Here is a 13,439-nt window from a genome sequence, read left to right as displayed (position 1 = left end):
TTTTCCATGTAGCCCTTCTTATGCGTTAGTTCTACCACATTCCACTTACCATCAGCTTAGTAGGAATTCCTCTGTCTCATCTATTTAGTCATTTCTCAAGTTTATATTACAAAGAAATTTACAAAGCAAAAAAATCACCCGAGTTTTATATTAGCTTTGTATTCAAGCAAAAATGTTAACCCTCTTCAACAAGCTGAGTTTTAAGTCTCAACTTTAGAGATTTAACTAATTAAAATTTAAAAATTCAATGATGTAGGGAGAATGTCTAGTTTCTTGTTAGAACAGAAGAAAAAATGTCAAACTTTTCACAACATGGGAACAATGAGGACTAAGGCTAGAGTAGAAAATCTCACACTTAAGAAAAATGAGCTTGAAATGTGGACATGTCATCCAGAACTAGGCAGCAAGTATTTTACAGTATAACCCAGGTCCCTCTAAGCCACCTGGAGAGGATGATAAAAGCAGCAAGGCCAACTCCCATTTAAAAACCTGTTAAAGTATACCCATGTTCACAGCATCATTAGTCATAATAGCTAAAATGTGGAAGCAACGTAAGTGTCCACTGATGGATGAATGGATACGCAAAATGTGGTATGCACATACAGTGGAATATCGTTCAGCCTTAAAAAGAAAGGAAATTCTGACACATGCTACACTATGGATGAACCTTGAGGGCATAATGCTAAGTGACATAAGTCACTTATAAGTCAGTCATAAAAGACAAATTCTGTATGATTCCACTTGCATGAGGTACTCATATCAGTCAAAATCACAGAGACAGAAAGTAGAATGGTGGTTGCCAGGGGCTGGGGAGGGGGTCAAGATGAGTTACTGTTTAAGGGGCACAGACTTTCAATTTAAAAAAATGAAGACTTATGGAGATGGATGGCAGTGATGGTTGCACAACATTCTGAATGTATTTAATACCACTGACTGTACACTTAAAAACAGTTAAGATGGTAAATTTTATCACAATTTTGGGGAAAAAAACCACGCTATTAGAACATATCCGTTTGTTTAAATATATGCTGGCTGTCTGCTATATGCAGAATGCACTGCTGCTGGTGCTCAACCCCAGATGTATTCCAAACCAACTCTGATATGGTTTGAGACACGTTTTTTTTTAAAGAATGACAAAAACAGACTAGCACATGTTTTCTTACTTTAATAAATCTTACTAGTGTCCTTTAAGGGACAAATAGACAAGTAGGCTACAGTGAAGAAATCTTATTTTTATAAGAGCGTTAAGAAGCCACTAATATACTTCCAGGTATTATCTTCAGTGATGCTTCTTATCTTTATTCTGGGAGTCCAGGTAATATTCAGCTCCTACAGCTACCACAAATGCAGCAAATCCCCATTTGAATCCTTTCAATAATGCACCAACAAAGGAAACATTGTTTGCAAAGCCACCCATGTATCTCCAAGCTTCATTGCTGAGGAAAAAAAGGGAAAAATTATGATCACATGACTTATATACATTCATTGAGTAAAATATATTTAATATTCATCTTTCTAATAGACTTAGATGCAACCTTATATAAGATAATCTAAGTGGACCACAATGGAAATCTTTGTGTGGCATAAGATAATTAGGTCAATATGCCCACATTTCACATATAAAATACAAGAAAAAATACTTGATGATTTCACATCTTAGTCATAGTACTCAGGATTTTATAGAAATCTCAAATACAGGACTCACTCTGGCCTATCACATACTACTCATTACAGCATCATGAAATGAGGAAGTTAGAGACTTGGGTATTAACCTTTGCTCTGCCACTTATATTAGATTCACAACCTTTCAGGCTGGGCCGGTTACTTAACCTGTCAGGGATACTTCCTCTTCTACTCAATGATGATTACTATCTATGTTAGAGAGTTATTACAAGGATTAAACAGGGTAATGTATGATACACTTTGGCCTAGAGAGTATGTAACACTTGATACTATTATTACTATTCAAGAGGCTTATGGCTTTTCCCTGTTCTAGCAGCCTAAACTTTAGAAGACTGATTTCCTGCTCTGGCAATCTTTCTTCTGAACATCCTGAACAGAAGTCCAAGAACTCTAGTGAAAAAAGGCGTCTCTCACAGGAAAGGATAAGTGAGCGGAAAAAATCACGTCACAAAACAAAAATCACTTAACTCTAAAAATCCGATTAACTAGAAAATATGAGAGCTAATCAAATCTAATTTAGAAATCAAAACCAGACAAAGACTTTAGAAGAAAACTAGAGTAATATCCCTCATGAACATAGATGCAAATATTCTTTTTATTTTTTAAAGATTTTATTTTTTTCCTTTTTCTCCCCAAAGCCCCCCGGTATATAGTTGTATATTCTTCGTTGTGGGTCCTTCTAGTTGTGGCATGTGGGACGCTGCCTCAGCGTGGTTTGATGAGCAGTGCCATGTCCGCGGCCAGGATTCGAACCAACGAAACACTGGGCCGCCTGCAGCGGAGTGTGCGAACTTAACCACTCGGCCACGGGGCCAGCCCCTAGATGCAAATATTCTTAACAAAATTTTTAGAAAATTGAACCCAGTAATATATGAAAAGGATAATATATCATGAAAAAGGGTTTACCTCAGGAACGTAAGATTAGTTTAACATTTGAAAATCAATAAAAGTAATTTGCCACATTAACACAATTAAAAAAAAACTATCTGAACATCTCAGATGCAGAAACAGCATTTAACAAAATTCAATATCCATTAATAACAATACCAAAAATAGTAACTCATAGTAACCTAGGAATAGAAGAGAAACTCAACTTGACGAAGGGCCATCTATGACCACCCTACAATTAACATTATACTTAGTGGCAAAAGACTGAATGCTTTCCCTCAATTAGGGACAAAGCAAGAATATCCACTTATACCACTTTTATTCAACATTATACCAGCAGTATTAGCCAGTGAAATAATACAAGAAAAAGAAAGAAAAAGTTTATAGATTGAAAAGGAAGAAGTAACTGTCTTTGTAGACAAAATGATCATCTATGAAGTAAATTCTAAGAAATCTGTTAAAAAAAAAATCTGCTAGAACTAAAAAGTGAATTTAGCAAGAAAACGGGACACAAATTCAATATACAAAAATCAATTGTATTTTTATATATTAGTAAGAAAGAACTGAAAATTAAACTTTAAAACTACTATTTACAATAACATAAAAAATATGGAGTAATTCAGAATAAATTTAACAAAGTATGTACAAGACCTCTACATAAAGCAATGAAACACTGCTGAGAAAATTAAAGAGGATCTAAATTACCCATCGACCGGAAGACTCAATACTGTTAAAACATCAATTATCCTCAACTGAGCTACAGATTCGAGGCAATCCCAACTAAAATCCAACCAGGCTTCTTGTAGAAACCGAAAAGCTCATTCTAAAATTTAAACATAAATGCAAGTAACCTAGAATAACTAAAACAGTTTAAAAAAAAATTAGATATCTTGGGGCTGGCCCCGTGGCCGAGTGGTTAAGTTTGTGCGCTCTGCTGCAGGTGGCCCAGTGTTTCGTTGGTTCGAATCCTGGGCACGGACATGGCACTGCTCATCAAACCACGCTGAGGCAGCGTCCCACATGCCACAACTAGAAGGACCCACAACGAAGAAGATACAACTATGTACTGGGGGCTTTGGGGAGAAAAAGAAAAAAATAAAATCTTAAAAAAAAAAAAAGTTGGATATCTTATACTACCTGATTTGAAGACAATGTAGTATTGGCATAAGTGTAGACATACTGATCAGGGTAACAGAGTAGAATTCAGAAATAGACCACACAAATATCATCAATTGATTTTTGACAAAGGTATCAAGGTAAATCAATGGAGGACAGATAGTCTGTTAATATAATAAATGGTACTGGAACAACTGGATGTCCATATGCAAAAACAGTAACCTTTATCCTTACTGCACATGACATAAAAATTACCTCAGCATGGATCATATGCCTAAATGTAAGAAAGAACACTATAAAAGCTTCTAGAGGGGCCGGCCCCGTGGCCGAGTGGTTAAGTTCGCTTCTATCTAAATTATTTAATTATTCTTACCGGCCCCATGGATCCCTTAACCCTCGCGCAGCGAGCTTCTCCTGGACAGTTTCTAATGGTGTCCCTTCTATCTTCCATTGTTTATAATCTGGAAGTTCCATTTTACTATGACCATGTTCATGTCCATGTCCATGGGCCATGTCTATAAGAAAAGACTAACATAAAGGAAAAATATGCAGATGGTAGATATCAAAATCCAAGTTTACTATCTCTGTTTTAAGACAAAACATTTAAAGTTCATGTTTTAAAAAGAGAGCCAATATGAATACTTGAAAATTCTGAGTTAAGAGATTTTATAAAATAGTGTCTTCTTGCATAACTAGTATATGTTCACAGTTAGGAAATACACATCTACAAAACATAAAAAGAAAAATAATCAGTAACCCTACCACTATGAGACAGCCATTTACTGCTTGATTCCTTTCTTCATTATCATAATAGCAAACGTTGATTGTCCCCATGTGCCAGGCGCACTATGATAAAACACTTTATGTGTATTAACTCCATTACTCCTAAAACAACTGTTTGAACTTAAATTACAATTATTATCCCCACTTTACAGATGAAAACAATGAGGCTCCAAGCAGGTAGGTAACTTTCTGAAGGTAACAAAAATAATAAATGGTACAGTTGGTTTTGAACCTTGCAGAATGGTTGCAGAGCCCTCGTTCCTAACTTCTAAGCAATAGTTTCCTTCTTTTTAGTCCTCTCATAAGGCATAAATATGCATAACAAAAATGTTGTACGAACTGTTTTCTTACCTGCTTTTTCCAGATGATTCTTTTAAAATGCAGTATTATTGTGTTTAAACACATCTGACCACATGAACTTTTTTGGTAAAGAGCCAGATAGTAAACATTTTAGGTTTTGTGGGCCAAGAGGTAAAATCAAGGATATTATGTAGGTACTTACGTAACAAGAGAGAAAACAAATTTCCACAAATATTTTCTTGATAAAATCCAAAATATAATAATAACCGAATACAATTTTTTGTAATACAGGTCTACTGCTGAAAAAAAATGGAAGTCCCTTTTTTGGGAATAACATTTTGCTTAACTGAGGCTCAAAGTTTAGTGCTCCTTAATATCAAATTGATTGCAAACATTCACCTGTAAAAACCATTCTTAGCTCATGAGGGATACAAAAACTGGCAATGGGCTGGATTTGGTTAGCAGGATGTAGTTTGCTTACTTCTGAACTAGCTCACCAGAGACCTTAGGAACCCTTTTTAATCGATGTTTGCTTCCTTAAATAAAATATGCCCTCAATGGGTACATAAAGATAGCAGTTTTACTAGTGTTATTTTTATAGATAATGTAAAATAAGCTTGAGCTCAGTCCCCAGTTAAATTGCTATGAATTTTGCATTAAGGGGGTATCAATTAACAATCCTATACTGTAGTTTGTATAAGGTTAGCAGTAGCAATTCTATAATCACTGCTCTCCAGAAATAAAACCATACCAAATAATTATTATTATGTCTGCATTTATAAATATGAACAGGTCCAATAATAAGATAGGATTTTTATACTGCATTTTAGAAGATAGTGATAATTATTAGAAAGTGTATACCAAAGACACATTGTGTGAAATGTTCATTTCATTAAACAATAGTTCTCAGAATAGGGGGGAAAAATTGTACAGAGTAATTCTGATAAATTAACCAGCACTTAATATTTATACTTATAGACATGTTAAGATATCACAAAACATTATGTTGATCATTTTCACATTTAAAAGAGAATGAAAACCAATACCCACCAAACGCAAGTTAAAACTACAACATTCACAACTTTGAAGGAAACATTTAATCCATTATTTCATTATTATTTGGTGGATTCAATAATATAAAGGAAATAAATTACGGCTCCAGATATCAGTCCGAGTTTTGAGACAATACACTATTAAAACAGACTTTTAGAATGTTTAATTAGAATGATAATGTCTTGTTTTCTTCAAACTATGTTTTCCAAAAAAGTTTTTAAAATGTTTCATTCCAAAAATGTTTAAAGATTGTACGACAAACTCTTGTTTTGACAAATGTCAGTTCCAGAATATTAAACCTGAGTATCAATAAACTTGGAAGAGAATACAAAACAGAGGTCAACATTTTCTGATAAAAGTTTGATTTGGAAAATAAAAACTGAAGTACTACCATGGTATGAAGGCTATCTCAAAGTTACAATATTACTATGCTCCAAACATTAAGTAATTTGGAAGACAAATCTCTAAAAGAAAACATGAAAGTATAGACTCATTTCTCTTAAACAAATTTCCTTTAATAAATTCAATGTGTTTTCTCTTGTACTTAATTAAAATATTTCACAAAGGGTCACTTTATAGGCATTTACTAAATATAATATCCCAATGACTTTCCAAAAAAGAACAAAAAGTTGAACTACACTACTTCTAGGGAAACTTTCATTTTTTTAAAAAAATTATTCCTACTGCAGAATAACCATAAATCAAACAATGATATCCCGATTACTTGAAGGAAGAGTTTGGAACTCTACTTAAGTCCAGACTTTGGTGCCATTTGGATCTGGCATCAAACCCTGAATGCACCATAACAGCTGTAAAATCCTGGGCAAATCATTTAATCTCTGTGAACTTCAGCTTCTTCATACGATACGAGGTTAAAATCTACCTTGCAAGATTTTGAGAACTGGGGAAAACACATTGCGATGTACCTTCCACTTTTATACCCAGGTGGTGAGAATGTGACTAGGCACGACCATTCTGAAAAACTGACACGACCTAGAAAAGTTGAACACTGGAATACCTTAGGGCCTAGCAATTCCAGACCTAGGTATATATACTCTGCATCTGCACTGTCCAATACAATAGCCACCAGCACCTGAAATGCGGCTTATGCAACTGAGGAAGTGACGATTTTTATTTAATTTTAATTAATCTAAATTTCAAAACAGATTCTCAAATGAGTTATTGGAAAGTTTTACAGTGTTTTTGAAACAATTTGGGCACATAAATCTACTTTTTCAACTGCAAATTTTATGAAATATAAACACAGATCAAGTGTTTATATTTATGAAAACTTAGATACAAACATACTCTGTAAAAGTAAAATACATCAATTTTGAAGACAGTATGAAGAAAATGTAAAGTATTTCATTAATAACTTTTAATACTGATTACATCTTGAAATGATATTTTGAGTACACTAATTTAGATGAAATATATTATTAATTTCATATTTCTTTTTTACCTTTTTAATATGGTACTAGAGAAGTTTAAATTACACATGGGGCTTGCATTATACTTCCATTGGACAGCACTGCTCTAGAGAAACTCTTGCATGTGTATAATCAGATATATTTCACAAGAATCTTTTTAGCCACATTGTTTATGCCAGCCCCAAACTGTAAACAATCCAAATGTTCAACACAGAATCGATTAATCATGAGAGTCACACTACGGAATATCACACAATGAAAAACTACATGCAAAAGTATGAATGAACCTCACAAATAAAATAACGAGCAAGGGGTGAGTCAGAAAAAAACACACACTTTGATCCCATTTACATAAACTGAAAAACCTAACAAGTCTGGGGCCGGCCAGGTGGTGCACCGGTTAAGTTCGCACGTTCCACTTCGGCGGCCCAGGGTTCGCCGGTTTGAATCCGGGTGCGGTCATGGCCTGGCCTGCCATGTTGTGGTAGGCATCCCATGTATAAAGTAGAGGAAGATGGGCACAGATGTTAGTTCAGAGCCAGTCTTCCTCAGCAAAAAAGAGGAGGATTGGCAGCAGTTAGCTCAGGGCCATTCTTCCTCAAAAAAGTCAAAAACCAAAAACTAACAAGTCATTTATTAGGAATGCACCACTGAAGGAAAAATTCAAGTGAAACAAGTGAACGCTTATCAAAAGTCATGATAGTGGCTACCTCTTGGAGGAGATGGAATCACAGAAACTCACACAGGAAGCCTCTAAGGCAGTGTTTTTCAATCTATTTTTAATTATTGTACCCCAAAGGAGCTTTTTTACACCTTTTTCCCCCCAATCATGTTCTCACCCTCACCCCCCACCGTGGAATTTTAATAGCACAGATATAGGTGTATCGGTTTATGTACTACAGAGCTTTGTAGGGCACAGACCATTGCATTATCTAGGATGTTTTTTCGCCCTCGCCAAGAACCAATTTTCACTGCCTTGAAAGGTGATCACCTCTGTTGAGAATACACGTTCTATTATTGACAATGCTTTATTCCCTAACCTGAGGGGTGGTTTCACAAGTGTTTGCTTAATTATAATTCTTTAAAATGTACTTACGTTTTATACACCCTTCTGTTATGTATACTTCACGATAAAAACTAAAATTAGATAAAATGACAAATCGTGCCAAGGACTCAGCAACGGGCGATTATTTCAGTGTCTGAGCTGTTCACAGAACAGCAAGGAAATTAGTTCAAGGAAGAAAGAACACGTAACCACGAAATTTCAAAAGCTACCTCCCCATGTTACAGCGAACCTCTAAGTTTCACTAAAGGGGGATAGCTCTAGTACAGAAGGGCTGGCATATTTTCTCTAAGAAGGAAATAAAAAGGGTACCGCCACTTACACTAGATGTAATTTTACGGTTTACCGAAAACTTTGACGTATATATCTCAACCTCCTCTAATTTTTAAAATTGTGAATAAGAACATTAGAAACTAAAAGACAAATGAACTGTTATCACTTAGTGTCCTTTCCAGTCCCTGCACCTACGTATATGCAATTTAAAAATAGTAACCGCTCTAAAAATGGATGTGATTTTGCATCCTGCTTTTTTCACTTTAACACTGTCATTAACATTCATACCGGAAAAATCTTACTTAAAACTATACATGCTTGTGAGACAGACATTACAATTGTCCCTATTTTACAACTTCCGATTTGAGGGCTGTTCTGCCTTCATTCGCTCCAAAGGTAAACCAAAACACGGGGCAGAGGGTGTTGCGGATGGCGGAGGAGGAAAAAAGCATCTGGCCTTCACCGCCACCGGGATTCTCACTGCATCCTTCTACAACCACCCCTCTCTGCCCCAGAACTTCAGAGTTCTCTCCCGCTAGTTCTTCGAGCTCCTTCCTTCATCCTTCTCCATTTAGTCTCTCCCTTTCTACAACCCCCCAGAATAGAGTCTAATTCTTATTCCCCAAGGTCTCCCATCAGTTTTCTGATTTACCTGACAGCAATCTGACCTCTCAGGACACTCAACATTCAACCCCGCAGCCGGAGCCAACCGGAAACGGAAGCTGTCATCTCGAGTTCCTTACGGAGGAAAGCAGAGAAGCCATTTAACGTTCCGGGACTGGGTCACAGATTCCTGGACCACGTGGAGATGACACGAAGGAGGCTGGAAGTCGGCATTTTTTCCGCACATTTGTGCATCCGTAGTCTGACTGAGGGAAGAGAAGTTGTGGCGGACAGAAGGACGGGGAAGCGGCGATGTGATCCTTGCTCGGACACCGGAATCTTTAGGCCCTGCACAGAGGGGCGGGTCGCCGACGGGCTGCAGCCAATAGGCGAGGCTGTTGTTGGAGCGTGGACTCACCCAATGGAAGGGCGGGTTGTTGCGCTGCAGTTGGCAGGCTGCTGCGGGAGGTGGTGGCGGTAAGAAGCCGGAGGCAGCGGGGTGACAGGTAGGCGGCGGTGCTGTCTTGGGGGGACGCGGAGTGCTAGGTCAGGAGGGACTGTCTTCTTTCCCTGCTGCAGGAGCTCTAGACGGGCTCTGACGAGGGTGGGCTGCGAAGGCGGTAGCCGGGGTGTCTGTGGTTCCGGAACCTCTCGTCGATCAGGTAGCAGCTTCGGAGGGTCGTGATGAGGAGGCAGCTGGGGCGGGTGGAGGCTGAGCCCTGGGGGCCTGGGGGCTGCGGTGGCGCCGGCGGAGAGAGGAGAGACCGGCGAGCAAGACGACCCCGTGAGGGCTGGAGGAATTCCTTGGACGGAGCCCCGAGAGAGAAAAGGACGCGCGGCATTGCAGGCACCTGAGAGAAATGCTGGGGCTTGCTCCTTAGGGCCTTTTCTTGGGGCGAGAAGGGGCAGCGGAGAGGAAAGATATCTACGGGCGGTAGGATCCTTGAAAGTCTCTATAGCTAGCCATTATGTAATCCTCTGCTGTTATTTACCCAAACAACTGGGTTGTCCCCCCTGGAAGAGGAGGTCTTGCAACCAATGGATGTGTCAGAATAGTTTCTTCGTTGTTTTGAGTGGTTTCCAGCCCGGCAGGCTCCGTAGGCGAAGGAGCGTGAAGGGTAGAGTAGTCACGAAGAGCTCATCCCAAATATGGACTTGGGTTGAGAGAGATGTTCGTTGGAGATGAGCGTGGCCGGGTTCACGTTTGTAGTTCATGAATTTATTTGTTTTGAGGGTCAAGGCTGATTACAAATACGTTTTTTTTCTTTTGATCTTCAGGAAAATGGAGAGCCTCAGAAATGTATAGTAGGAGGTAAGTGCAAGTTGGAAAATGACTAGAAAATTAGTTGATTCCCCCCTCCCCTCAGCTATTGTGGATGTTAGAAACTGTGGAAATAACGTGGTGGTCTGAATTGGGGGGAAAAAAGTAATCTTTTAAGTAATGTGCTCTGTAAGTCTGAGACAGTAGTTATGAGTTATTTCTTAGGTTTAAAAAGTATGCTCTTTGAATCTCTACGACTGAGGTAAAATGTATTTACAGACATAACTAATTGTAAATCAACATTTTTTTTCTGAATTTTTATAATTCATTGTTTGCACAGTGAAATGTAGAATTAAAATAGGAATTCTGTTCAGTATGTGTTATGGAAGGACAAACTACAGTAAAAACTTGATGTTATAGCCCACTAGAAAACAGTTAAAAGAAGCGTTATAAATTGCTGAAACGTAAGCTGATTGAAATGTTGTCTTTAGCTTAGAAGATAAGGACTAATGTAGTATTAGCAAGTGTATGATTTTCCTGAGCTTATTTTAATACTGCATGTCAGAAAAACTTTCTAAGATGTGATTTTTTTTCTATTAATGATCGTTTATATTAGTATATCCCAGAACCTAAATCACAAATTCTTTTTTTTCTCTAAATATTATTTGGTAAAGAGAGGTGGATCATTACTGTTTGTTGGTTCTGAAATGTTTAGAGTACTGAGACAGTAACGCTGCAGATAAAAATTTTGGTACTTGGTGTTGTTTTCTTTCTATCTTTGTGCAAGAATGATACTATCTCAGTCACAAAGAATACTTCTGCTTCTATTTTATGTGCAGTTCTATAGTGTGAGTACCTGTGAACAAATCTCTGCTTTTATGCAGGGTGGTGTGTGTGTATGTCTGTCTTTCTGTCTGTCTGCCTGTTTCTATGTGTGTCTTTATGTGTTTCTTCTTATTATGTAACCAGCCTGCCAGAGCTGTCTTAGAGAACTAATGGCTGATATTGAATGGCCAGTAGGTGTCATTGTAGAATGCAATGAAGTCAAACATTGAGTAGGAAATTACCGAGTGATTTAAGAAACAGTAGTTCAAATTAGAATATAGTCGTAATTGGCTGATTATTTATACATCATTAGAAACCCTCTTGTCTGATACGTTTAGGTATTGGAGCTATTTATAAGGAATTTGAAACAATGACTGTAAAGAAGTATAATTGCTCTAAAATGGACTTTTTAAGCTTGTTTTTTAAGATTCTTAAGCTATCTTGACATGCAATATGGGTTTAGGTTGGTTTCATTATTTTTAATACACAGTTTTGGCATCTTATAGTAGTTTATTAAGTTCTAGAATCATTAAGATTTTCAGCTTGGCTGAGCTTTATAATAGAAAAAACAGTGCTACATAACGAAAAACTAAAATGATAAAATATGGGCAGAAGGTCTCCAAACAAGTTATCAGGTGCACAAAATAATACTTTGTTATTGTTCTTTTAATGCAAGAACAGAGGAATTTTTGTCTTTCTTTTTCTGTGGCTTCTTAGTTTTTTTCATGTCCAAAATAGCTTCTTTTTACATTTTTATCTGAGACTACGTGCTTTTCTCAGGATGATGAACTGAACATTTGTCATTGTCTGAGATGTAGTTTAATGGATTCTGGAGGGAGCTGGCACAGAAAGCTCTGAAGGTGGCTCACAGCCACTTACCCGCAGAGCCTTCTCTGAGCTCTTGTCACTCTGTCGCTCTGTTCCTTTTGCCTGCTATTGATACACTGTTAAAAAATAGAGTTGGACCTAATTCAGAAATTCTCCATGAAAGTGGAGAGTTACATATGTATCAGAATAATCTAGGAGTTTTTTAAAAACGGAGGCACATACATATCCATTAGATCATCTCCACTTCCCTTCAGAATCTTTGTAGTGGGGGAATATGAAGGGAAGTAGATAGATTTTGAAGAAAAAAAAAATCCCCTAGATGATATAGTTCACCACTGGCTTCCACCTTAGAATCATTGATCTAATGAAAGGCTCTCATATTTGTGATATGAACCAGTAACAGTAGTTTTAGCCTGAGGGAAGGGGCTGCCAACTCCACCAATATTTTTATAGCTCAATAAATTTTCATCATTTAATGTCATAGCTGGGATAGATTTTTCTAGCCAGCAGCTGAAGTTGCCAGAAATAAAAATTGTGCTGAATGTTTTGATTTGGATTAGTTTTTTTCTTGGCACTTAACTGCTTTCCATAAACCAGGCTAATTTCTTTCATGATTCAGACCTGCTTTGCACAGATATTTACTCATATCTTGTTCTCTTAATGTCTCTGAAAGCTATCTAGTTCTAGAATTGGAAAATAAGAATTGAAGGTTTTCTTGATAAGAGGTCTTTTTGTGATACTGCTGTGATACGATGAAGATGTACATTTGTCTGTGTAAACATTCACTCAGTAATACATATTAAAACTTGGAATTGTGATTGTGTTGACTTTGACATGGGTCCTATTTAGAAATGCTTGGTTCATCTTTATGAAGTGTAAACTTTCTGTTTGGTTATCTGTCTGCTATGGAGACAAGTACCAGAAAAAGTAAAGGACTAGACTTTAATTTTGGAGAAAGGAGTAAAATCTCAATTATGTAATATATTAAGAGGTGTGACTTTGATTATTTATAAAAGTATAGTTATTTCTAGGTTTGAAATATAACTGCTAAAAGGTAGTCATATGGTAAGTGGCACCTTTGTTGAGTGGCAAAGCATGGGTTACAAAATAGTTAATTTTGTTTTATTGTAAAACACTGAACTCCAGAAAATGTTAGAATCAAATTTATCTATCACCTTTGTCATTATGGATCCTTGACTTTTTTTAAATTGAGGTATAATTGACATAATCCTTGACTCTTGATAGTGCTTGATTCTTAATTAATGTAGACTTCTGTTAGCTACTAAGATTTGTCAGTTTATCTCTTTGAATTCATTTTCCTGTATATTTTTTG

The 13,439-nt window shown here is 37.0% G+C and overlaps 2 protein-coding genes across 28 annotated transcripts in view; one reads left to right on the top strand and one right to left on the bottom strand.

The window, feature by feature from the left end:
* Positions 1 to 1,150: 1,150 nt before the first annotated feature.
* NDUFB3 (NADH:ubiquinone oxidoreductase subunit B3) lies at positions 1,151 to 9,378 on the bottom strand. The gene is made up of 3 exons (XM_008542205.2): positions 9,242 to 9,378; positions 4,061 to 4,215; positions 1,151 to 1,436 (listed from the first exon to the last, which is right to left on the bottom strand). The coding sequence occupies exons 2-3, from the start codon at positions 4,198 to 4,200 to the stop codon at positions 1,280 to 1,282; spliced, it is 297 nt and encodes a 98-aa protein (XP_008540427.1). The 5' UTR covers positions 4,201 to 4,215; positions 9,242 to 9,378; the 3' UTR covers positions 1,151 to 1,279.
* HYCC2 (hyccin PI4KA lipid kinase complex subunit 2) overlaps positions 9,345 to 13,439 on the top strand; it is an 89,037-nt gene continuing 84,942 nt past the window's right edge. For 7 of the 27 annotated variants that reach the window (XM_070580569.1, XM_070580592.1, XM_070580581.1 and 4 more), the window contains exons 1-2: positions 9,588 to 9,698; positions 10,471 to 10,504. The gene's annotated coding sequence lies outside the window, so the exon portion shown is untranslated. Of the gene's footprint in view, positions 9,855 to 10,470; positions 10,505 to 13,439 lie in introns of all 27 variants that reach the window. The other 20 variants (XM_070580580.1, XM_070580574.1, XM_070580600.1 and 17 more) reach the window with 9 other exon arrangements.

This window comes from Equus przewalskii, chromosome 17 (assembly GCF_037783145.1).
Source record: "Equus przewalskii isolate Varuska chromosome 17, EquPr2, whole genome shotgun sequence".
Lineage (NCBI taxonomy): Eukaryota > Metazoa > Chordata > Mammalia > Perissodactyla > Equidae > Equus > Equus przewalskii.
Note: the sequence above shows the minus strand (reverse complement) of the source record. Positions and strands in the feature narration are given on the sequence as shown.